The sequence below is a fragment of the Oncorhynchus kisutch genome, linkage group LG21, assembly GCF_002021735.2.
Source record: "Oncorhynchus kisutch isolate 150728-3 linkage group LG21, Okis_V2, whole genome shotgun sequence".
Classification (NCBI taxonomy): domain Eukaryota; kingdom Metazoa; phylum Chordata; class Actinopteri; order Salmoniformes; family Salmonidae; genus Oncorhynchus; species Oncorhynchus kisutch.
In genome coordinates, this window is record NC_034194.2 from 37,170,414 (window position 1) to 37,196,868 (window position 26,455).

The window sequence follows — 26,455 nt, forward strand, 5'->3', positions numbered from 1 at the left end:
TTTTGAGCCTGTAATCGAACCCACAAATGCTGATGCTCAGAGAAAAGCCCATAATATTGTCAGAGACTCCAGTCGGCCAAGTTATAGACTGTTTCCTCTGCTACCGCATGGCAAGCGGTACCGGAGCGCCAAATCTAGGACCAAAAGGCTCCTTAACAGCTTCTACCCCCCAGCCATAAGACTGATGAACAATTAATCAAATTTCCGCCGGACAATTTACATTGACCCCATCCTCCCTGTATCCCCGCAAACTGACTCGGTATCGGTGCCCCCTGTATATAGCTTCATTATTGTTATTCTTATTGTGTTACTTTTTATTATTACTTTTTGTTTTAGTCTACTTGGTAAATATTTTCTTAACTCTTCTTGAACTGCAGTGTTGGTAAAGGGCTTGTAAGGAAGCATTTCACTGTAAAGTCTTGTTGTATTCGGTGCATGTGACTAATACAGTTTGATTTGATTGACTGCCATCAGGCTGTTGACATGTTACTAATACTAACTGGAGCACAACTCCTCTGTAATTTGTTATAATTAATTAATTAATTAACATCTAAATATAGCTCTCCAACGTTGATCACATCTCAGAATGCTCATATTCTGGATCTAGTTGAGTTCTAATTGCTTATATTCTTGATCTAGTTGAGTTCTAATTGCTTATATTCTGGATCTAGTTGAGTTCTAATTGCTTATATTCTTGATCTAGTTGAGTTCTAAATGCTTATATTCTTGATCTAGTTGAGTTCTAATTGCTTATATTCTTGATCTAGTTGAGTTCTAAATGCTTATATTCTGGATCTAGTTGAGTTCTAATTGCTTATATTCTTGATCTAGTTGAGTTCTAATTGCTTATATTCTGGATCTAGTTGAGTTCTAATTGCTCATATTCTGGATCTAGTTGAGTTCTAATTGCTTATATTCTGGATCTAGTTGAGTTCTAATTGCTTATATTCTTGATCTAGTTGAGTTCTAATTGCTTATATTCTGGATCTAGTTGAGTTCTAATTGCTTATATTCTGGATCTAGTTGAGTTCTAAATGCTTATATTCTTGATCTAGTTGAGTTCTAATTGCTTATATTCTGGATCTAGTTGAGTTCTAATTGCTTATATTCTGGATCTAGTTGAGTTCTAATTGCTCATATTCTGGATCTAGTTGAGTTCTAATTGCTTATATTCTGGATCTAGTTGAGTTCTAATTGCTTATATTCTTGATCTAGTTGAGTTCTAATTGCTTATATTCTGGATCTAGTTGAGTTCTAATTGCTTATATTCTGGATCTAGTTGAGTTCTAAATGCTTATATTCTTGATCTAGTTGAGTTCTAATTGCTTATATTCTGGATCTAGTTGAGTTCTAATTGCTTATATTCTGGATCTAGTTGAGTTCTAATTGCTCATATTCTGGATCTAGTTGAGTTCTAATTGCTTATATTCTTGATCTAGTTGAGTTCTAATTGCTTATATTCTGGATCTAGTTGAGTTCTAATTGCTTATATTCTTGATCTAGTTGAGTTCTAATTGCTTATATTCTTGATCTAGTTGAGTTCTAATTGCTTATATTCTTGATCTAGTTGAGTTCTAATTGCTTATATTCTGGATCTAGTTGAGTTCTAATTGCTTATATTCTGGATCTAGTTGAGTTCTAATTGCTTATATTCTGGATCTAGTTGAGTTCTAATTGCTCATATTCTGGATCTAGTTGAGTTCTAATTGCTTATATTCTGGATCTAGTTGAGTTCTAATTGCTTATATTCTGGATCTAGTTGAGTTCTAATTGCTCATATTCTGGATCTAGTTGAGTTCTAATTGCTTATATTCTGGATCTAGTTGAGTTCTAATTGCTTATATTCTGGATCTAGTTGAGTTCTAATTGCTTATATTCTGGATCTAGTTGAGTTCTAATTGCTTATATTCTTGATCTAGTTGAGTTCTAATTGCTTATATTCTTGATCTAGTTGAGTTCTAATTGCTTATATTCTTGATCTAGTTGAGTTCTAATTGCTCATATTCTGGATCTAGTTGAGTTCTAATTGCTTATATTCTTGATCTAGTTGAGTTCTAATTGCTTATATTCTTGATCTAGTTGAGTTCTAATTGCTTATATTCTGGATCTAGTTGAGTTCTAATTGCTTATATTCTTGATCTAGTTGAGTTCTAATTGCTTATATTCTTGATCTAGTTGAGTTCTAATTGCTTATATTCTGGATCTAGTTGAGTTCTAATTGCTGATATTCTTGATCTAGTTGAGTTCTAATTGCTTATATTCTTGATCTAGTTGAGTTCTAATTGCTTATATTCTTGATCTAGTTGAGTTCTAATTGCTTATATTCTTGATCTAGTTGAGTTCTAAATGCTTATATTCTTGATCTAGTTGAGTTCTAATTGCTTATATTCTTGATCTAGTTGAGTTCTAATTGCTTATATTCTTGATCTAGTTGAGTTCTAATTGCTTATATTCTGGATCTAGTTGAGTTCTAATTGCTTATATTCTTGATCTAGTTGAGTTCTAATTGCTTATATTCTTGATCTAGTTGAGTTCTAATTGCTCATATTCTTGATCTAGTTGAGTTCTAATTGCTTATATTCTTGATCTAGTTGAGTTCTAAATGCTTATATTCTTGATCTAGTTGAGTTCTAAATGCTTATATTCTTGATCTAGTTGAGTTCTAATTGCTTATATTCTTGATCTAGTTGAGTTCTAATTGCTTATATTCTTGATCTAGTTGAGTTCTAATTGCTTATATTCTTGATCTAGTTGAGTTCTAATTGCTTATATTCTTGATCTAGTTGAGTTCTAATTGCTTATATTCTTGATCTAGTTGAGTTCTAATTGCTTATATTCTTGATCTAGTTGAGTTCTAAATGCTTATATTCTTGATCTAGTTGAGTTCTAATTGCTTATATTCTTGATCTAGTTGAGTTCTAATTGCTTATATTCTTGATCTAGTTGAGTTCTAATTGCTTATATTCTTGATCTAGTTGAGTTCTAATTGCTTATATTCTTGATCTAGTTGAGTTCTAATTGCTTATATTCTTGATCTAGTTGAGTTCTAATTGCTTATATTCTTGATCTAGTTGAGTTCTAAATGCTTATATTCTTGATCTAGTTGAGTTCTAATTGCTTATATTCTTGATCTAGTTGAGTTCTAATTGCTTATATTCTTGATCTAGTTGAGTTCTAATTGCTTATATTCTTGATCTAGTTGAGTTCTAATTGCGCCTAACCCTTTGCAAACGAGTGGAATCATGAACAGTGGTTTGTTCAATATGTTTAACTGCGTCTCCCAGATTTGCCTCCTGGATTTGCCTCCTGGATTTGCCTTTTTAGCAGCAGATTCACCACTCTCCCAAATGGCTAAATCTGCCCTCTTGAGGCACAGGCCCAGGGCCTGAGACGTGAAACGAAATACCCCAGCTTGCAGTCAGCTCAAGTAGGCAACGTCAGACAGTGTTTGCGAGATAAAAGACAAAAGACAAATTTAAAACCGTCCCGCGACTCCTGCCATGTCAATAGAAATCCCCCCCAAACAAACAAAAAAACGAATCTCTGAGAATGACTGCTCAACTGGCAAATAGTTGCTTATAGATATGTCAGTCAGGTGGCTAGCTGCTGGCAGAGAATTATATTTCTGGCTTGTATTACTTAGCCAACTAGAAGGATGAAGGAAGAAGCTAACGTTAAAGTGATACTTCAGGATTTTGGCCCTTTATCTACAACCCTGGAGTCAGGTAAACTGATGGACACCGTTTTTATGTCTCTGTGTCCATTATAAAGGAAGTTAGAGGTAGTTTTTCTAGCCAATGCTAAACAGCATTAGCGCAATGACTAGAAGTCTATGGGTATCAGTGATAGCGCAATGACTGGCAGTCTGTGGATTACTCTAGTTAGTAATTGGGTAAAAAAAAACTACCTCTAACTTCCTTCACTAGTTAGCAACTTCCTTAAATCTACATGCAGAGACATCTCTTTAAACAGAGCCTACCTCAGGAAACAAAACAAAAAATACACTACTAAATGAAGTAACTTTGCTTTACAGAGAGTAAGCTACTGAGACAGACAGTGATGTGAAGCTCAGTGGTGCGGCTGAGGCAGGCTGAAATACATGCAGAAGGAAGCAGAGGAGACAGAGAGATAGAGAGAGAAGAAGCAAGCACAGAGAGGTTAGTACAGTGGTCCCTGAACTTGGGGTCGGGGTCCTATGTGGGGTTCCCATAGGAAATCTGTAGTAATCTCATCAAACAAGTTAGGAACTTTAAAAAACAAATATATACATTTTGATATGAACATCCTCCTTATAGGCCGACATTAAAATACAACCACTGTATGTTACAATATGAACATCTCCACAGGGCCTATCTTCCTTACAGGCTGACATTGAAATGCTATCAACATACAAACAATGCAGGTCTAAAAATGTCAGATGTTTTCATTTCATCACTGATGCTATGCGTCAGGGTCTCATATTTTCCCCATTTCTGAGTTATAGCATTACAATTGTATAGCTAATACGCTATGTGTTTGTAAATGGACTGAGGTGATTTAACCTACAGCAGCCAAGGTGATAATGGCTGGGGTCATTTTTGCTGTTCTCCAAATAGCATTTTAAAGTTGTCTCTGTGTCATGTTCTCTCTCTATCCTCTTTATCTCTCGACCCTCTATTTCTCTCTCTACCTTATCGTTCTCTCTACCCTCTATTTCTCTCTCTACCTTATCGTTCTCTCTACCCTCTATCTACCTTATCGTTCTCTCTACCCTCTATTTCTCTCTCTACCTTATCGTTCTCTCTACCCTCTATTTCTCTCTCTACCTTATCGTTCTCTCTACCTTATCGTTCTCTCTACCCTATCTTTATCTCTCTACCCTCTATTTCTCTCTCTACCTTATCTTTCTCTCTATCCTCTTAATCTATCTACCCTCTATGTCTCCCTCTACCTAATCGTTCTCTCTACCGTATCGTTCTCTCTACCCCCTATTTCTCTCTCTACCTTATCTTTCTCTCTCTATCCTCTTAATCTCTCTACCCTATCTTTATCGCTCTACCCTCTATGGCTCCCTCTACCTTATCGTTCTCTCTACCCTCTATTTCTCTCTCTACCTTATCGTTCTCTCTACCCCCTATTTCTCTCTCTACCTTATCTTTCTCTCTCTATCTTCTTAATCTCTCTACCCTCTATGTCTCACCCTACCTTATCGTTCTCTCTACATTATCATTCTCTCTACCCTCTATTTCTCTCTCTACCCTCTATTTCTCTCTCTCTACCTTATCGTTCTCTCTACCCTCTATTTCTCTCTCTACCTTATCGTTCTCTCTACCCTCTATTTCTCTCTCTACCTTATCGTTCTCTCTACCCTCTATTTCTCTCTCTCTACCTTATCATTCTCTCTACCTTATCGTTCTCTCTACCCTCTATTTCTCTCTCTACCTTATCTTTCTCTCTCTGTCCTCTTAATCTCTCTACCCTCTGTCTCCCTCTACCTTATCGTTCTCTCTACCTTATCGTTCTCTCTACCCTCTATTTCTCTCTCTACCTTATCATTCTCTCTACCCTCTATTTCTCTCTCTACCTTATCTTTCTCTCTCTATCCTCTTAATCTCTCTACCCTCTATGTCTCCCTCTACCTTATCGTTCTCTCTACATTATCGTTCTCGCTACCCTCTATTTCTCTCTCTACTCTCTATTTCTCTCTCTCTACCTTATCGTTCTCTCTACCCTCTATTTCTCTCTCTACCTTATCGTTCACTCTACCCTCTATTTCTCTCTCTACCTTATCTTTCTCTCTATCCTCTTAATCTCTCTACCCTCTATGTCTCCCTCTACCTAATCGTTCTCTCTACCTTATCATTCTCTCTACCCTCTATTTCTCTCTCTACATTATCGTTCTCTCTACCCACTATTTCTCTCTCTACCTTATCGTTCTCTCTACCCTCTATTTCTCTCTCTACCTTATCGTTCTCTCTACCCTCTATTTCTCTCTCTACCTTATCATTCTCTCTACCTTATCGTTCTCTCTACCTTATCGTTCTCTCTACCCTCTATTTCTCTCTCTACCTTATCTTTCTCTCTCTATCCTCTTAATCTCTCTACCCTCTGTCTCCCTCTACCTTATCGTTCTCTCTACCTTATCGTTCTCTCTACCCTCTATTTCTCTCTCTACCTTATCGTTCTCTCTACCCTCTATTTCTATCTCTACCTTATCTTTCTCTCTATCCTCTTAATCTCTCTACCCTCTATGTCTCCCTCTACCTAATCGGTCTCTCTACCTTATCATTCTCTCTACCCTCTATTTCTCTCTCTACATTATCGTTCTCTCTACCCTCTATTTCTATCTCTACCTTATCTTTCTCTCTATCCTCTTAATCTCTCTACCCTCTATGTCTCCCTCTACCTAATCGGTCTCTCTACCTTATCATTCTCTCTACCCTCTATTTCTCTATCTACATTATCGTTCTCTCTACCCTCTATTTATCTCTCTACCTTATCGTTCTCTCTACCCTCTATTTCTCTCTCTACCTTATCTTTCTCTCTCTATCCTCTTAATCTCTCTACCCTCTATGTCTCCCTCTACCTTATCGTTCTCTCTACCTTATCGTTCTCTCTACCCACTATTTCTCCCTCTACCTTATCGTTCTCTCTACCCTCTATTTCTCTCTCTAACTTATCGTTCTCTCTACCCTCTATTTCTCTCTCTACCTTATCGTTCTCTCTACCCTCTATTTCTCTCTCTACCTTATCGTTCTCTCTACCCTCTATTTCTCTCTCTGCCTTATCGTTCTCTCTACCCTCTATTTCTCTCTCTACCTTATCATTCTCTCTACCCTCTATTTCTCTCTCTACCCTCTATTTCTCTCTCTACCTTATCGTTCTCTCTACCCTCTATTTCTCTATCTACCTTATCTTTATCTCTCTACCCTCTATTTCTCCCTCTACCTTATCGTTCTCTCTACCCTATCTTTATCTCTCGACCCTCTATTTCTCTCTCGACCCTCTATTTCTCTCTCTACCTTATCGTTCTCTCTACCCTCTATTTCTCTCTCGATCCTCTATTTCTCTCTCTACATTATCGTTCTGTCTACCCTCTATTTCTCTCTCTACCTTATCGTTCTCTCTACCCTCTATTTCTCTCTCTACCTTATCTTTCTCTCTATCCTCTTAATCTCTCTACCCTCTATGTCTCCCTCTACCTAATCGTTCTCTCTACCTTATCATTCTCTCTACCCTCTATTTCTCTCTCTACCTTATCGTTCTCTCTACCCTCTATTTCTATCTCTACCTTATCTTTCTCTCTATCCTCTTAATCTCTCTACCCTCTATGTCTCCCTCTACCTAATCAGTCTCTCTACCTTATCATTCTCTCTACCCTCTATTTCTCTCTCTACATTATCGTTCTCTCTACCCTCTATTTCTCTCTCTACCTTATCGTTCTCTCTACCCTCTATTTCTCTCTCTACCTTATCGTTCTCTCTACCCTCTATTTATCTCTCTACCTTATCGTTCTCTCTACCCTCTATTTCTCTCTCTACCTTATCTTTCTCTCTCTATCCTCTTAATCTCTCTACCCTCTATGTCTCCCTCTACCTTATCGTTCTCTCTACCTTATCGTTCTCTCTACCCTCTATTTCTCCCTCTACCTTATCGTTCTCTCTACCCTCTATTTCTCTCTCTAACTTATCGTTCTCTCTACCCTCTATTTCTCTCTCTACCTTATCGTTCTCTCTACCCTCTATTTCTCTCTCTACCTTATCGTTCTCTCTACCCTCTATTTCTCTCTCTGCCTTATCATTCTCTCTACCCTCTATTTCTCTCTCTACCTTATCATTCTCTCTACCCTCTATTTCTCTCTCTACCCTCTATTTCTCTCTCTACCTTATCGTTCTCTCTACCCTCTATTTCTCTATCTACCTTATCTTTATCTCTCTACCCTCTATTTCTCCCTCTACCTTATCGTTCTCTCTACCCTATCTTTATCTCTCGACCCTCTATTTCTCTCTCGACCCTCTATTTCTCTCTCTACCTTATCGTTCTCTCTACCTTATCGTTCTCTCTACCCTATCTTTATCTCTCTGCCCTCTATTTCTCTCTCTATCATATCGTTCTCTCTACCCTCTATTTCTCTCTCTACCCTCTATTTCTCTCTCTACCTTATCGTTCTCTCTACCCTATCTTTATCTCTCGACCCTCTATTTCTCCCTCTACCTTATCGTTCTCTCTACCCTATCTTTATCTCTCTACCTTCTATTTCTCTCTCTACCCTATCGTTCTCTCTACCCTCTATTTCTCTCTCTACCCTCTATTTCTCTCTCTACCTTATCGTTCTCTCTACCTTATCGTTCTCTCTACCCTCTATTTCTCTCTCTACCTTATCGTTCTCTCTACCTTATCGTTCTCTCTACCCTATCTTTATCTCTCTACCCTCTATTTCTCCCTCTACCGTATCGTTCTCTCTACCCTATCTTTATCTCTCTACCCTCTATTTCTCCCTCTACCTTATCTTTCTCTCTCTAGCCGCTCTAGGCACAATGTGTACACATATACTGCAGTTGTTAGGGAAATTATGTTAGAAATTATGTTAAATTCTCCCTGAGGTATTCCGGATTGGGAGTACAGTAACAGTAGATTACCCTGTTGTGTGAATTTGAACTGAATGGAACCATCCTCAGCATTCCGTGCTTAGTTCCTCTGATTATCTTCTATGACATCATCATTGTCTTATGGTTTTATCCCCCTTTATTTCATTCTAGTCAGCATCCCCCCATCCCCCCACCCCATCCTCTCTTTCCCATCCAGTCCTTACTAGGCCTTGATGAGCAGTCATCACTACGTGAGCACACCGTTGTGAAATAAGGTGAGCTAGGAAAGCAGCTGTGCACTGCAGGGGGATCCAGGATGCATAGATATACTATACTTTACTTTGGTAAAAGTGGAATGCCTATAGCAGTTTGGCAGTCAATGTATAGATTATATACTGTGAATTTTCTCAAAGCACTTTTAACCAATCATATCAGGTGAGTAGTCAATGTGTACAGGATTTCCCTCAGAACAGAAAAAGGTTTTCATAAATTCATAATTAATCGTAATTCAACCCAAAATGTGTCAAGAGGCATTAGCACTGTACTGAATATATCACATGGTCCAGTATGAATTATGAAACAAGTCTTAAAAATCACTATGCACAGAACTAGGGGTGTATCGTACACATATTACTAGGCCTTTCAGTAAGGGGACCTCAGAAAAGTTTGCACTGTGAACCGGAATGGATACATTAAAACACTAGGCCTATAGGCTCTACCTACCTACCTTGAATCCCTCTTGTGTAAATCTGAGCTGGGAAAAAAACAGTTCAGGCTATTCCGTTAAAACAACTAGAGCCTATGAGCACATTGTGATCAATGTCACATGTCACATTGTGATATATTATCAACTAATGTTGTGTTAGATCTTTTTATCAACTTAAGTTCTTGTGAACATTTCAAGTTTTGAACTTCTATTTGCTATCTATGGTCTGTAAGCCTGAGCTCATACAGTAAAGAAAAGCATAATGTATGGATTATTCTGACTATAACATATAGATTAACCCTAACCCATATAGATTAACCCTAACCCATATAGATTAACCCTAACCCATATAGATTAACCCTAACCCATATAGATTAACCCTAACCCATATAGATTAACCCTAACCCATATAGATTAACCCTAACCCATATAGATTAACCCTAACCCATATAGATGAAACATATTGTGCTCTTTATCACAGAATACTTTGAGTCAAAGTTTAACAAGGACTCTCCTCCTCATCAGTGTCATGGTTAAAGATATGATCAAGAGCCTCACATACAGTATATCATTTGGTCATTGTGCTGCCACAGAATGAATTGTGAGCAAGGCCTTAAAAAAGATGTATATACCAGAGCTGTGAGGAAGGTTCTGGTGTATATATTAGTGAAACAATGTTGTGATTGTTTGTGAGAATGCCAACAGGTATTGGGGAAAGGTTCCCGTGGGAACCTTCTAATTGATTAATTTAAGGATTAATGTTTGGGATAGGTTTAATTAAGCTCAGGCATTTATTCTGAATGGTTAAATTAACGATTAAGGTTTGGGATAAGTTTAATTAAGCTCAGGCATTAATTCTGATTGGTTAAGTTAAGGATCTTGAGATAGGGTTAAAACATCCATTAGTTAAGACTGGCCTTGCTAACTCATTGTGGATGGATGGCACAGTCGTCAACGCATCCAGCTCCCACTCCATAGAACATGGGTTCAATCCCATTGTGTGCTTCCAAACTTCTCATACAACATTTAGTATGGTGCATCCGCCCTCCATTATGTCCCACTGCTAATGGCTCAGTGAAGAAGGTAGCACTGTCATTGAGACAACTCCTACATTCAAACCACATGTACATTTCTCTTTCATGTCCTCTCACACACACACCTTCACACATACACACCTTCACACACACACACCTTCACACATACACACATAGCAGCACAGAGGCAGTGTGTAGAGCGGCCCTCTCACACATACACACACCTTCACACATACACACCTTCACACACACACACCTTCACACATACACACATAGCAGCACAGCGGCAGTGTGTAGAGCGGCCCTCTCACATACACACCTTCACATATACACACATAGCAGCACAGCGGCAGTGTGTAGTGCGGCCCTCTCACATACACACCTTCACACATACACACATAGCAGCACAGAGGCAGTGTGTAGAGAGGCCCTCTCACACATACACACATAGCAGCACAGCGGCAGTGTGTAGAGCGGCCCTCTCTCACATACACACATAGCAGCACAGAGGCAGTGTGTAGAGTGGGCCCTCTCACACATACACACATAGCAGCACAGAGGCAGTGTGTAGAGTGGGCCCTCTCACACATACACACATAGCAGCACAGAGGCAGTGTGTAGAGCGGCCCTCTCTCACATACACACATAGCAACACAGAGGCAGTGTGTAGAGCGGCCCTCTCACACATACACACATAGCAGCACAGAGGAAGTGTGTAGAGAGGCCCTCTCTCACATACACACATAGCAGCACAGAGGCAGTGTGTAGAGCGGCCCTCTCACACATACACACATAGCAGCACAGAGGCAGTGTGTAGAGCGGCCCTCTCACACATACACACATAGCAGCACAGCGGCAGTGTGTAGAGCTGCCCTCTCACATACACACCTTCACACATACACACATAGCAGCACAGCGGCAGTGTGTAGAGCGGGCCCTCTCACACATACACACATAGCAGCACAGAGGTAGTGTGTAGAGCGGCCCTCTCACACATACACACATAGCAGCACAGCGGCAGTGTGTAGAGCAGCCCTCTCACACATTCAGTAGAGTAGAGTACAGTAGAGATCAGTAGAGTACAGATTAGTAGAGTAGGGTACAGTAGAGTACAGTAGAGTACAGATTAGTAGAGTAGGGTACAGTAGAGTAGAGTACAGTAGAGTAGGGTACAGTAGAGTACAGTAGAGTAGAGTACAGTAGAAATCAGTAGAGTACAGATTAGTAGAGTAGAGTACAGTAGAGTAGAGTACAGTAGAGTAGAGATCAGTAGAGTAGAGATCAGTAGAGTAGAGATCAGCAGAGTAGTGTACAGTAGAGTAGAGATCAGTAGAGTAGTGTACAGTAGAGTAGAGATCAGCAGAGTACTGTACAGAAGAGTACTGTACAGTAGAGTAGAGATTAGTAGAGTAGAGATCAGCAGAGTAGTGTACAGTAGAGTAGAGATCAGTAGAGTAGTGTACAGTAGAGTAGAGATCAGCAGAGTAGAGATCAGTAGAGTAGTGTACAGTAGAGTAGAGATTAGTAGAGTACAGATCAGCAGAGTACTGTACAGAAGACTACTGTACAGTAGAGTAGAGATTAGTAGAGTAGAGATTAGTAGAGTAGAGATCCGTAGAGTAGTGTACAGTAGAGTAGAGATTAGTAGAGTAGAGATTAGTAGAGTAGAGATCAGTAGAGTATAGATCAGCAGAGTAGTGTACAGTAGAGTAGAGATTAGTAGAGTAGAGATTAGTAGAGTAGTGTACAGTAGAGTAGAGATCAGCAGGGTAGTGTACAGTAGAGTAGAGATTAGTAGAGTAGAGATTAGTAGAGTAGTGTACAGTAGAGTAGAGATCAGTAGAGTAGTGTACAGTAGAGTAGAGATTAGTAGAGTATAGATCAGCAGAGTAGTGTACAGTAGAGTAGAGATCAGCAGAGTACTATACAGAAGAGTACTGTACAGTAGGGTAGAGATTAGTAGAGTAGAGATCAGTAGAGTAGTGTACATTAGAGTAGAGATTAGTAGAGTAGAGATCAGTAGAGTAGTGTACAGTATAGTATAGTAGAGATTAGTAGAGTAGAGATCAGCAGAGTAGTGTACATTAGCGTAGAGATTAGTAGAGTAGAGATCAGCAGAGTAGTGTACAGTAGAGTAGAGATTAGTAGAGTATAGATCAGCAGAGTAGTGTACAGTAGAGTAGAGATTAGTAGAGTATAGATCAGCAGAGTAGTGTACAGTAGAGTAGAGATCAGCAGAGTAGTGTACAGTAGAGCAGAGATTAGTAGAGTAGTGTACAGTAGAGTAGAGATCAGTAGAGTAGTGTACAGTAGAGTAGAGATGAGTAGAGTAGAGATTAGTAGAGTAGAGATTAGTAGAGTAGAGATCAGCAGAGTACTGTACAGAAGAGTAGAGATTAGTAGAGTAGTGTAGAGTAGAGTAGAGATCAGCAGCGTAGTGTACAGTAGAGTAGAGATTAGTAGAGTAGAGATTAGTAGAGTAGAGATCAGTAGATTAGTGTACAGTAGAGTAGAGATCAGCAGAGTAGTGTACAGTAGAGTAGAGATCAGCAGAGTAGTGTACAGTAGAGTAGAGATCAGCAGAGTAGAGTACAGTAGAGTAGAGATCAGCAGAGTAGAGTACAGTAGAGTAGTGTACAGTAGAGTAGAGATCAGCAGAGTAGTGTACAGTAGAGTAGAGATCAGCAGAGTAGAGTACAGTAGAGTAGAGATCAGCAGAGTAGAGTACAGTAGAGTAGAGATCAGTAGAGTAGAGATCAGCAGAGTAGAGTACAGTAGAGTAGAGATCAGCAGAGTAGAGTACAGTAGAGTAGTGTACAGTAGAGTAGAGATCAGCAGAGTAGTGTACAGTAGAGTAGAGATCAGCAGAGTAGAGTACAGTAGAGTAGAGATCAGCAGAGTAGAGTACAGTAGAGTAGAGTACAGTAGAGTAGAGTACAGTAGAGTAGAGATCAGCAGAGTAGAGTACAGTAGAGTAGAGTACAGTAGAGTAGAGTACAGTAGAGTAGAGATTAGTAGAGTAGAGATCAGCAGAGTAGAGTACAGTAGAGTAGAGATTAGTAGAGTAGAGATTAGTAGAGTAGAGATTAGTAGAGTAGTGTACAGTAGAGTAGAGATCAGCAGAGTAGAGTACAGCAGAGTAGAGTACAGTAGAGTAGAGTACAGTAGAGTAGAGATCAGTAGAGTAGAGATCAGTAGAGTAGAGTACAGTAGAGTAGAGTACAGTAGAGTAGAGATTAGTAGAGTAGAGTACAGTAGAGTAGAGTACAGTAGAGTAGAGATTAGTAGAGTAGAGTACAGTAGAGTAGAGATCAGCAGAGTAGAGTACAGTAGAGTAGAGTACAGTAGAGTAGAGTACAGTAGAGTAGAGATTAGTAGAGTAGAGTACAGTAGAGTAGAGATTAGTAGAGTAGAGTACAGTAGAGTAGAGTACAGTAGAGTAGAGTACAGTAGAGTAGAGTAGAGTAGAGTAGAGTACAGTAGAGTAGAGTACAGTAGAGTAGAGATCAGTAGAGTACTGTACAGTAGAGTAGAGATCAGTAGAGTAGAGTACAGTAGAGTAGAGTACAGTAGAGTAGAGTACAGTAGAGTAGAGTAGAGTAGAGTACAGTAGAGTAGAGTACAGTAGAGTAGAGATCAGTAGAGTACTGTACAGTAGAGTAGAGATCAGTAGAGTAGAGTACAGTAGAGTAGAGTACAGTAGAGTAGAGTACAGCAGAGTAGAGTACAGTAGAGTAGAGTACAGTAGAGTAGAGTACAGCAGAGTAGAGTACAGTAGAGTAGAGTACAGTAGAGTACAGTAGAGTACAGTAGAGTACAGTAGAGTATTAATAGGGAAAAGAGAGCTGTACCTTTGTTTCTACCTATAGATACGAAGAAAAGGGGATCCACCGAGGAAGAGGGGGAGAGTGGCGTTCCGAGTTGAGAGGCACAGGAGGGGAGGTGAGGGTAGGGAAGAGTTGAGAGGCACAGGAGGGGAGGTGAGGGGAGGGAAGAGTTGAGAGGCACAGGAGGGGAGGTGAGGGGAGGGAAGAGTTGAGAGGCACAGGAGGGGAGGTGAGGGGAGGGAAGAGTTGAGAGGCACAGGAGGGGAGGTGAGGGGAGGGAAGAGTTGAGAGGCACAGGAGGGGAGGTGAGGGTAGGGAAGAGTTGAGAGGCACAGGAGGGGAGGGTAGGGAAGAGTTGAGAGGCACAGGAGGCAGAAAAATAGGAGAGAATGGAAGGTTGAAGTCGCGTTAACATAGAAAGGACGAGGTAACAACTAGCAAGTCATGCCAAGCTTCGAGAAACATGCAAACAGATCATGTGCCAGGCTGGAAGATGCAGTGCATTCCCATGGAACAAACACACACACACACTTTCTGCCTCTCCATGCTACATATATGAAACATAGCAGGCTCCCTTCACGTCCTCCTTAGTGCTCTCATGTCCAGGTCCAAGTCACATTGACCCTGGACAAACTGGATTAACTGCATCATGATGGGATCATCTTCTCCCCATCCACATATTATCATGTACAGTCATATCAGACTGGAGCAGCAGCCTGTATATTATCATGTACAGTAATATCAGACTGGAGCAGCAGCCTGTATATTATCATGTACAGTAATATCAGACTGGAGCAGCAGCCTGTATATTATTATGTACAGTAATATCAGACTGGAGCAGCAGCCTGTATATTATCATGTACAGTAATATCAGACTGGAGCAGCAGCCTGTATATTATCATGTACAGTAATATCAGACTGGAGCAGCAGACTGTATATTATCATGTACAGTAATATCAGACTGGAGCAGCAGCCTGTATATTTAATAACAGTAATATCAGAGTGGAGCAGGAGCCTGTAAATTTAATTACGGTAATATCAGAGTGGAGCAGGAGCCTGTATATTAATTACAGTAGCATCAGAGTTGAGCAGGACCCTGTATATTTAATTACAGTAATATCATATTGGACCAGGAGCCTGTATATGTCATGTGCCACTGACTGCAACCCTGCTAATAGAAATATGAGTTGTGATGCTGACAAGGATGTGGGGATTGTGGGATTAATATAGCGCCTGGGCCAGTGTTGGTGCACAGTGGGAAGGGAAGTGTTCTGTTACAGGAGGTAGTGTAGACTCATCTTACAGGAATTACGGAAGAGTCCTGTTACAGTGGGTAGTATAGAGTCATTTTATGGGGGTAGGTCCTGTTACAGTAGGTAGTATAGAGTCATTTTATGGAGGTAGGGAGGAGTCCTGTTACAGTGGGTAGTATAGAGTCATTTTATGGGGGTAGGTCCTGTTACAGTGGGTAGTATAGAGTCATTTTATGGGGGTAGGTCCTGTTACAGTAGGTAGTATAGAGTCATTTTATGGGGTAGGGAGGAGTCCTGTTACAGTGGGTAGTATAGAGTCATTTTATGGGGGTAGGGAGGAGTCCTGTTACAGTGGGTAGTATAGAGTCATTTTATGGGGGTAGGTCCTGTTACAGTGGGTAGTATAGAGTCATTTTATGGGGGTAGGTCCTGTTACAGTGGGTAGTATAGAGTCATTTTATGGGGGTAGGGAGGAGTCCTGTTACAGGAGGTAGGGAAGAGTCCTGTTACAGTAGGTAGGAAAGAGTCCTGTTACAGGAGGTAGGGAAGAGTCCTGTTATGGGTAGGAAAGAGTCCTGTTATGGGTAGGAAATAGTCCTGTTACAGGGGGTAATGTAGAGTCCTGTTACAGGAGGTAGTGTAGAGTCCTGTTACAGGGGGTAATGAAGAGTCCTGTTATGGGTAGGAAAGAGTCCTGTTCCAGGAGGTAGTGTAGAGTCCTGTTACAGGGGGTAGGGAAGAGTCCTGTTACAGGAGGTAGTGTAGAGTCCTGTTACAGGAGGTAGTGTAGAGTCCTGTTACAGGATGTAGTGTAGAGTCCTGTTACAGGAGGTAGTGTAGAGTCCTGTTACAGGAGGTAGTGAAGAGTCCTGTTACAGGGGGTAGGGAAGAGTCCTGTTACAGGAGGTAGTGTAGAGTCCTGTCACAGGGGGTAGGGAAGAGTCATGTTACAGGAGGTAGTGTAGAATCCTGTTACAGGAGGTAGGGAAGAGTCCTGTTAAGGGAGGGGGAGAGGAGGCGCGGTCCGACCAAGACATGCCAATCAGCCCCATCCTCCAGACTCATCCTCCCCCTGCAGTAATATGATGACAGCAGAACACACTGGCAGGTAGCGGCAGCACACAGGAACTCACACTTGGGACCCCCAAACCAGGTGATGGCATGAGTGAAAAAGAGAGAAAAGAAGAGAGGCGTACCTGACTCAGATGCCTTCAGATGTGAGAAGCCTTGAGGGAGAAGAAGGATAGAGGGAGAGATAGAGTATAAGGACACCACCACACCAACACAGCTGTTATAGTGTGATTAGGCACACTTTGCTATAAGGCAAAGCATGGTTATCAACACCAAAAACAAAGCTTTTGGCATGGCTGTCTGCATGGAAAAGCTTAATGTTTAGAATAAAAAATGTCATAAGTATCAAGTACCACTACGCTGCTAAAATACTGATCATATTGATTTCTATGGGCCTATTGATATAACAAGTTTCTATTTGCAATTTCAGTTAATTTCTTATATGGATATATGTCTTACATTAATATTTACTACGTATAGCCTGAAGGCTAGTAGTATCTGTCGAAAATAAACTCCATCTGAAAGTGTGTCCTTTATTAACTTGTGACCTTTGTCCTCAGAACAGAACTCACCTGGTTTCCTCTGAACGGCTGATGAAAGGTTATCAGTGTCGAGGAAAGAAAAGGAACAGAGATGTCTAGCGTTAGCGTAGAGTACAGGCACACTGCTGTGGCTTGCATGCTGTCAATCACGCAAAAATAAATATCTCACTACACAACTAAAGCATCTCCGTCACCATGTGAAGGACTAGAGGTGACCCTGCACATGCCTGTTTTAAAATAACATTTAAAACCCTGTGGAGAAAGAAGCATCCTCCCTATCATTTCAGGGAACCAAACGGTACATTATAAAATCATCAATTCATCTGATTCATTGTATTACCCAAACAACTCTTTCACATAGTAGCAAATATTCCATTAGAGACATACTATTACGCATCATGTACACCACAGTGTTCCCTTACACACTAGTTAGAGTTAAGATAAACACATCTCAGTTGCCTTAGAGGGCCTGATGTGGATTTATGATGCTTTGAGGTTTGTGGCTCTCTCAAAACCCCCTGGACCCATTATCTAGACAACCCCCCCAACCCCCAGACTTCACTGCCGACTCAAATCCCCCCCCCGCCAACCCCCAGACTTCACTGCCGACTCAAATCCTCTCCACACACCAACTTCAACACCTCCTCTGGCTTCTCATGGGCTTATAGGAATGCACACAGTTTACTCCATCAGGGGTTCAGACTGGTTAATAAAACCTACAACTCAACACCCAGAAAAAGCGTAGTAACAAATTTAATTTACACAAATGAAGTAACTTCGCAACAGGAAGCCATGTACTCTCTTATGGCTATATATATTGCAGCTGTCCATGGCTATCTCTGCATAACCACAAGACATCATAACCCTGGCCGGCCGGCTGGTGCTGTGTGTGTGTGTGTGTGTGTGTGTGTGTGTGTGTGTGTGTGTGTGTGTGTGTGTGTGTGTGTGTGTGTGTGTGTGTGTGAGTGTGTCAGTGTGTGTGATTGTGTGTAGCTGGAATGGTTGTAAAAGCTAAACGCCGACAAATTCCTTTAATCAGCCCCTGAGAGCAACAAGTAGTAGGAAATGAAACAGATCTCAATTAAAAAGGGCTGTATTAGACGGTTAAAGTGCCAGGCTAATACGCCATATCAGATATTCATTTGACTCAAAGCAATTACCGCTAGCTGCCGTGGTTTGATCTCTGGCCAGCCAGCTGCACTTGGAGGCCATTCAAATCACACCCAACCAACGTGTGGGAAGATGGTGATAACTGGGTCATTCCACAAATTAGGTGCATTTTGAGTAGTGCATCTTTGTGAGAAGGGGGGAAAAAATGCTTTATTTCACAACATTTTTACATTGTCATAAAGAGCACATGTTCAACTGAATAAAAAACACGTTTTCCCATCTCAAGAGGCTACATAAAAAAATGAAAATACTACAGTAAGTGCCTATTAAGTGCCAAATAAAGTAACAGGGTTGACCGTAACAGGGTTGACCGTAACAGGGTTGCCCTTAACAGGGTTGACCGTAACAGGGTTGACCGTAACAGGGTTGACCGTAACAGGGTTGACCTTAACAGGGTTGACCTTAACAGGGTTGACCGTAACAGGGTTGACCTTAACAGGGTTGACTTTAACAGGGTTGACTTTAACAGGGTTGACCTTAACAGGGTTGACCGTAACAGGGTTGACCTTAACAGGGTTGACCTTAACAGGTTTGACCGTAACAGGGTTGACCTTAACAGGGTTGACCGTAACAGGGTTGACCTTAACAGGGTTGACTTTAACAGGGAGAAGGAGGGGAGAAGGGAGAAGGAGGGGAGAAGGAGGGAGGGGAGAAGGAGGGAAGGGAGCAGGGAGAAGGAGGGAAGGGAGCAGGGAGAAGGAGGGGAGAAGGGCGAAGGAGGGGAGAAGGGAGAAGGAGGGAAGAAGGGAGAAGGAGGGGAGAAGGGAGAAGGAGGGGAGAAGGGAGAAGGAGGGGAGAAGGAAGGAAGAAGGGAGAAGGGAGAAGGAGGGGAGAAGGGAGAAGGAGGGGAGAAGGGAGAAGGAGGGGAGAAGGGAGAATGAGGAGAGAAGGGAGAAGGAGGAGAGAAGGGAGAAGGAGGGGAGAAGGGAGAAGGAGGGGAGAAGGGAGAAGGGAGAAGGGAGGGAGAAGGGAGAAGGAGAGGAGAAGGGAGAAGGAGGGGAGAAGGGAGGGAGAAGGGGAGAAGGGAGAAGGAGGGGAGAAGGGAGAAGGAGGGGAGAAGGGAGAAGGAGGGGAGAAGGAGGGGAGAAGGAGGGGAGAAGGGAGAAGGAGGGAAGAAGGGAGAAGGAAGGGAGAAGGAGGGGAGAAGGGAGAAGGGAGAAGGAGGGGAGAAGGGAGAAGGGAGAAGGAGGGGAGAAGGAGGGGAGAAGGAGGGGAGAAGGGAGAAGGAGGGGAGAAGGGAGAAGGAAGGGAGAAGGAGGGGAGAAGGAGGGGAGAAGGGAGAAGGAGGGGAGAAGGGAGAAGGAGAGGAGTAGGGAGAAGGAAGGGAGAAGGGAGAAGGAGGGGAGAAGGGAGAAGGAGCGGAGAAGGAGAAGGAAGGGAGAAGGGAGAAGGAGGGGAGAAGGGAGAAGGAGGGGAGAAGGGAGAAGGAGGGGAGAAGGGAGAAGGAAGGGAGAAGGGAGGGAGAAGGGAGGGAGAAGGGAGAAGGAGTTGAGAAGGGAGAAGGAGGGGAGAAGGGAGAAAGGAGAAGGAGGGAAGAAGGGAGAAGGAGGGGAGAAGGGAGAAGGAAGGGAGAAGGGAGGGAGAAGGGAGGGAGAAGGGAGAAGGAGGGGAGAAGGGAGAAGGAGGGGAGAAGGGAGAAGGAAGGGAGAAGGGAGAAGGAGGGGAGAAGGGAGAAGGAGGGGAGAAGGGAGAAGGAGAGGAGTAGGGAGAAGGAGAGGAGTAGGGAGAAGGAAGGGAGAAGGGAGAAGGAGGGGAGAAGGGAGAAGGAGGGGAGAAGGGAGAAGGGGGGGAGAAGGGAGAAGGAGGGGAGAAGGGAGAAGGAGGGGAGAAGGGAGAAGGAGAGGAGTAGGGAGAAGGAGAGGAGTAGGGAGAAGGAAGGGAGAAGGGAGAAGGAGGGGAGAAGGGAGAAGGAGGGGAGAAGGGAGAAGGAGGGGACTGGCTGCAGTGTCCAGAACAAGCCAATGGACAGCAGATAGAATAACATGTGGTTTCTGTGTAATCCTTTTCCTGCTCCATTTGACCAGCCACAGCATGCATCACCATCCTCCATCCCTGCCCGTGCAAATCCTAACATCACTTTCAGGCTTGGACACAGACACAAGTGCCCTCTGAGCTCTGACTGTGTTGGAATTAGGCGCATGCAAAGACACACAGACACAAGCACACGAAACATGTGAATGCACACACACACACACACACACACATACACACACACACACACACACATACACACACACTCACACTCACACGTCCTCCCTCTTTTCCCCCTGACCTATTTTCATAGTAATATTATTGAAACGGTCATTTTTCCATGTATGTTTATTAATCCCCAAAGCTAAGCTTGCAAGAATCGTTTCAGAACGTGTTTAAGATTTTACTAGCCTTCAATTACTAGTGTTTTCTCAGACAACGACGAAATTTGAAGCAAAACGAGGCCTATTTAAACTGCTCATTAAAAAAGAGGAAGTGGAAGAAGTGTGATGAGAGAATGGGGATCAGTTTGTTTACATTCTACAAGCCTACAAAGCAGTTTAAACAACAACTGCTCCCCAATGACATTGATTAATTAAGGCAGCCCCCTGCACCTCTCTGATTCAAAGGGGTTGGGTTAAATGCGGAAGACACATTTCGGTTGAATGTATTGAGTTGCGCAACTGACTAGGTATGCCCCTTTCCCCCTTGACACCCTGGTCAGGAGAGGCACACTACATAGGAAATGCCGTTTTTGACATAGTCTTGACTGATTATAACACCAGTTCACTGAGCAGCAGAACGGCGAGAAAACAGTGCCTGATTCCAATACCCTGACACACAGACGTACTTAGCCACATGGGCAGACAGACTGAGCATGTGTTTTATGGCCAACTGTCGATCGTCTTCATCTGCTGGAGGGCAGTGTTTAGGGCTGAGCTCTGATGGAGCTGTGGGCAGGGATGATCATAACGTTTCAGCTAGGCTAACGCTAACCCAGTCACCCTGTGTGAGGCTGAGCTCTGATGGAGCTGTGGGCAGGGATGATCATAACGTTTCAGCTAGGCTAACGCTAACCCAGTCACCCTGTGTGAGGCTGAGCTCTGATGGAGCTGTGGGCAGGGATGATCATAACGTTTCAGCTAGGCTAACGCTAACCCAGTCACCCTGTGTGAGGCTGAGCTCTGATGGAGCTGTGGGCAGGGATGATCATAACGTTTCAGCTAGGCTAACGCTAACCCAGTCACCCTGTGTGAGGCTGAGCTCTGATGGAGCTGTGGGCAGGGATGATCATAACGTTTCAGCTAGGCTAACGCTAACCCAGTCACCCTGTGTGAGGCTGAGCTCTGATGGAGCTGTGGGCAGGGATGATCATAACGTTTCAGCTAGGCTAACGCTAACCCAGTCACCCTGTGTGAGGCTGAGCTCTGATGGAGCTGTGGGCAGGGATGATCATAACGTTTCAGCTAGGCTAACGCTAACCCAGTCACCCTGTGTGAGGCTGAGCTCTGATGGAGCTGTGGGCAGGGATGATCATAACGTTTCAGCTAGGCTAACGCTAACCCAGTCACCCTGTGTGAGGCTGAGCTCTGATGGAGCTGTGGGCAGGGATGATCATAACGTTTCAGCTAGGCTAACGCTAACCCAGTCACCCTGTGTGAGGCTGAGCTCTGATGGAGCTGTGGGCAGGGATGATCATAACGTTTCAGCTAGGCTAACGCTAACCCAGTCACCCTGTGTGAGGCTGAGCTCTGATGGAGCTGTGGGCAGGGATGATCATAACGTTTCAGCTAGGCTAACGCTAACCCAGTCACCCTGTGTGAGGCTGAGCTTTTATCTACATTTAAGTCATTTGGTAGCCACTCTTATCCAGAGCATCTTATAGGAGTAATTAGGGTTAAGTGCCTTGCTCAAGGGCACATCAATGATTGTTTTACCAAGTTAGCTGGGGGATTCTAACCGGCAACCTTTCGGTTAATGGCCCAAAGCTCACTAGGCTATCTGCCCTTGTGAGGACATGGGCAGGATGAGGGCTGGGATGATGATTGGCGCTGATAATGATTAAGTTCCAGCTAGCTATGGCTAGGCTAAATAAGTCATCGTGTGGGGCTGATGATGGTTCTGATGTAATGTAATGATGTTGATGTTGTTTCATCTTGTGGGGCCTGAGATCATGTCTGGGCGCTGAAGGCTGCGATGCTAGCTAAGCTAACCCAAATAATCTGTGATGTTTCAGCTAGGTTTGGGCTAACGTCGTCATCATGAAGGGCTGAGGGCTGGGATGCTGCTGAGGATGTGGCTCATGTTTATGCTAGGCTAACCCAGTCATCATGAAGGGTTGAGATGACGATGAGGATGTTGCTGATGTTTAAGCTAGGCTAGGCTAAGCTAACTCAGTCACCCTGTGCTCTTACTTTAGTTTAGTCCATGTAGTGTTCTCATCCACAGTTAAACAGGGAAAACTGAGTGGACAAATAACCCATCCCAGTCTAGCAGCTAAATACTTCTTAGGCCTAGTGAGGCCAGCAATCTGCCTGCTGGTTGAAGCCTGGTCCAGCCACCTCTAGGCTAGCAAACTGTAGCTATACAGCTTTGTCTTGCCTTCCACATGCAAACACACACGCAAAGTGAACACGCGCGCACACACACGCGCACACACACAGTGAACACGCACAGGTCTGACAGATTGCCCCATTACTCATTAGTGTAACACATGATGCTGCATCAACAGCCTCAATCAGCATAACACTGCACAGACACACACACACACAGAAATAACAGTTGCGTCTCCAATGCTGATGGGGATTATTAGCAATGTTGGAAAAATATGCTGTCTGTACTTATACAACAGACAGTACATAAAGCCTGCCTGCAAGTGCAAGACTGTCTTTAGAAAAACAACAGCTAAGCTTTAGCAGTAAGTGTTGCTGTAGACACACTATGGCAACAAAAACCTCCCTGTAAGACGTAGTCGATTGCTGATGTCAGTTTGAATTTAGTGTGGTATTTGTCCCACCATTTCTGTTCTCATTATCCTCCAAATTATGCTTCAGAGTATCCATGGTGTAATCAACAAGCAGCCACATCAGCTAAGACTGGCAGAGACAGAGAGAGAGAGACACATAGAGAGAGATAGAGAGAGAGAGCTAGAGAGAGAAATAGCCTGGACTGCTGTGTGTGAGCTGGACACCAAGTCTAGCTAAGGCCGCAGCAGAGTGCCGTTCTCCTGTCTAGTGGCATTTGTCCTCTCCATAATAAGGCTGCTGTGTTGTGAATTATAAACTCTGTCCTGGGGCGACGACATGGCCCTCTATTCAACTGTTGTCCTGAATCACAAGTAACCTCTTCAATCTAGGTTGTTTTAGCACAAGGATGTCATCGCCCCCACGGCCTGAGAGAAGCTCTCAAACGACTGGATGGATCTCTTTTCCTCTCTCTCCTCTCTCTCCTCTTCTCCTCTCCTCATTGTTGGAAAGAGGGAGAGAAAGAATAGAACCAGGCCAAAGGATAATGTCTGAATCTGACTACAGTCTGCACTGAGTCTGACTACAGTGCAGAGGACATGTTGTAGTGTCCAGTCACTGATTCTGACATGTTGTAGTGTCCAGTCACTGATTCTGACATGTTGTAGTGTCCAGTCACTGATTCTGACATGTTGTAGTGTCCAGTCACTGATTCTGACATGTTTTAGTGTCCAGTCACTGATTCTGACATGTTGTATACTGTTCTAAACCATTCAAAAATATATACGGTTGCACCCTGTATTATTACTGCCGTTAGTATGTTGTGTTTTGGAATGCTAAGCATAGCAGTGGAGTGTAGTAACTAATATCTAAAAGAACCCAATAGGCGAATTAAAAGCTTCAGTCTAAGGTAGTGAACCACAATGGAGGAGTATTCAGTGTGCATTCATTCCCTCTTGTTTCAAGATAGTTGTGTCGTCTTTTGACCGGGTCACTCTGATCTAACCAGCCAGGAAGTGGTCTAACCAGGTAGGAACAGGAAGTGGGTCAGCAGTCAATCAAACTCCCTGGTTCTCTATACCCATAACACCCAGATGAAAGAGAAGAAGAGCATGTGGTGTCATCTACATTAGTTTCCTTTGTCTCATAAAAAAGGCAGAACTAAAGGCATGAACAGAAATAGGATTTTACTATGAGCCTTGTCAGAGTACCACATCTCAATAAGATACATAGCAGAGATAGCCTAAGTGTCCAGAGGGAGGAAGATAAAGCTGTTACTTATTATTCAAACTATTTTCTACACTTATGGTCCCTGTAAAACAAATATTTGGATGGGAAGAGAAAGATCTGAACTTTGTAATATGACTGTTATCAAATGATACTGTATCCCTGTACAGATATCTCCTAAAAGTAGTAATCGAAAGAGACGCTATTTCCTCGCATACCACTTCCGATATAACGCCCACAAACAACAAACATTCCCTTTTAAATCCACTGAGAAAGAGGAACCACCCACACAGAGAAGTCCCGCATTCTATAACAGTGAATCTGTGTCTCGTAAATTATAAATGCAAAAGCCCAAAATTGTGGGAGTGTGTTCTTTTAACATGGAACTAACAATGTAACAAAAACCTTTGAGATAATATGAAGTTATCTCAATATAAAAACAGTTTACATAATGTATAGTTACACAAATTTATAGTTACTTATCTACAATTAGTAACATCAATTGGTTGGTAAGACAGAATCATCTTACCTTGGCTGCAGGTCCTTCCTGTATATCCCGTTTTGGAGCAGTCGCAGTAGGGTTCTCCATCAGCCACGAAGCAGGAGCCTCCATTCTCACACGGGGTCCCTGTACAGAGACCCATCTCCTCCAGACGTACCTTCTGACTGTTGATCAGCTTGGGAACCTTGTTCCCGTAATTCAGATCTGTGATAACTCCTTTGAACGGGGGCAGCTCTCTAACCGTCGGCAGGGTGATGACCGAGGTCCTGATGTCTCCGGGTATGCCCCCGAGGAACAGGTCACTGACGACAATCATGAACTGGCGCTCTGGTCGAACATCCTCCGCCTTGGTCTGCCCGTCCAGGGCCAAGACCGTTCTGAGGTTGTGTCGGCTGACCATCGCAAAGTGCCAGCAGCTGTCGTTGACCGATTTGTCAGCGGTGACTGTGGTCTCAGCGCAATCAATGCTGAAGCGAAGCTGTAGCTTCCCTTCCGTTATGGTGAGAAGCAGGAAGTCACAGTAGCCGCCGTCGTCGAAGTAGAGGATCAGGGCGTCGGACGTGTCTGTTTGGAACTGGAATGTGAGGTCACTTCTGGTACTGGCATCCCAGCGGAGGTACCGTGCCCACTGGCCCTCAGAACCCCTGAACTCCAGGCCCTGACACAGGCCCAGTAGAGTACTGAGAAGCAGAAGGACACACTGAGGGAGACTAAAGGTATTCATTGTAGAAAAACACTATGTAGAGCTATAGGGGTATGCCAGTTGAGGTTAGAGGTTAGAGGGAGAAGTCCTTTAGATTCGGAATAGCATCAGAGGTGTTTTCAGTTCAATGACGAATATAGGCTATTCAATGTATATACCACCTGCTCTAGTCAGGAAGGTGACGCAATATCCTTTAGACTGTGATAAAGATCTGATATTGAAATCACTGAAGTATGGGAGACCATTTAATTCCAAGTCTGAGCTGCAGATAATGGAGAAGAAACATCTGTATTCCGACTAAGGAGGATAACCTTGAGAGAATCAATCCTTAGTGTGATGAGGCTGATCCTTAGTGTGTTCTGTCAGTGATACAGAGGCCCATCGATGAGTTGTTTCCTTTGAGGCGACTGCAAGGATTAAAACACACAGCGGCCATTTTGGGTCAAGATCCGTAGCCACGTCCCATAGTACTGTACTTCCTAGTCCAGTTTCAGGCCTTACAGAGACGTCACTGCAAAACAACAGAAATGACATTATTCAGCATACACAACACACCTATGAATCACAGCTCACCCAAAAACATTCATTGACTGTAGGTTGCAACAAAAGTCTGAAATCACCATAAAAATGTTGCTGCCAGCACCTCCTCCTGGAGAACTGATATATATTCACTTACCCTTTGGCCTCCCATCTAGGGCATTAAACCAGCCCGGCTGTTTTTGTTCACTGACTATTGCCAATGTAATTTCATGGGAATGATGTGGAGAGATCACTTGAAAACTAAATAGATTCACTATTGCTTTCAGAGTCATTCCAAAGGGTAGGTTTAACAGAGCAAATGAAATGTGACCATACTTTATCACACATATATCAACAGTGATGCTACACTATATATACAAAAGTATGAGGACAGCCCTTC

The 26,455-nt window shown here is 42.9% G+C and overlaps 1 protein-coding gene across 1 annotated transcript in view; it reads right to left on the reverse strand.

Moving 5' to 3' along the window:
- Positions 1-26,043, reverse strand: part of LOC109882474 (neurexin-3b-like) — a 584,958-nt gene extending 558,915 nt beyond the window's left edge. Inside the window, exons 1-4 of the mRNA XM_031800486.1 lie at positions 24,861-26,043; positions 17,031-17,048; positions 16,584-16,613; positions 14,159-14,170 (exon numbers count right to left, since the gene is read on the reverse strand). Coding sequence (XP_031656346.1) covers positions 14,159-14,170; positions 16,584-16,613; positions 17,031-17,048; positions 24,861-25,557 — 757 coding nt within the window. The 5' untranslated portion in view covers positions 25,558-26,043. The remainder of the gene's footprint in view (positions 1-14,158; positions 14,171-16,583; positions 16,614-17,030; positions 17,049-24,860) is intronic.
- Between the last annotated feature and the right edge of the window lie 412 nt (positions 26,044-26,455).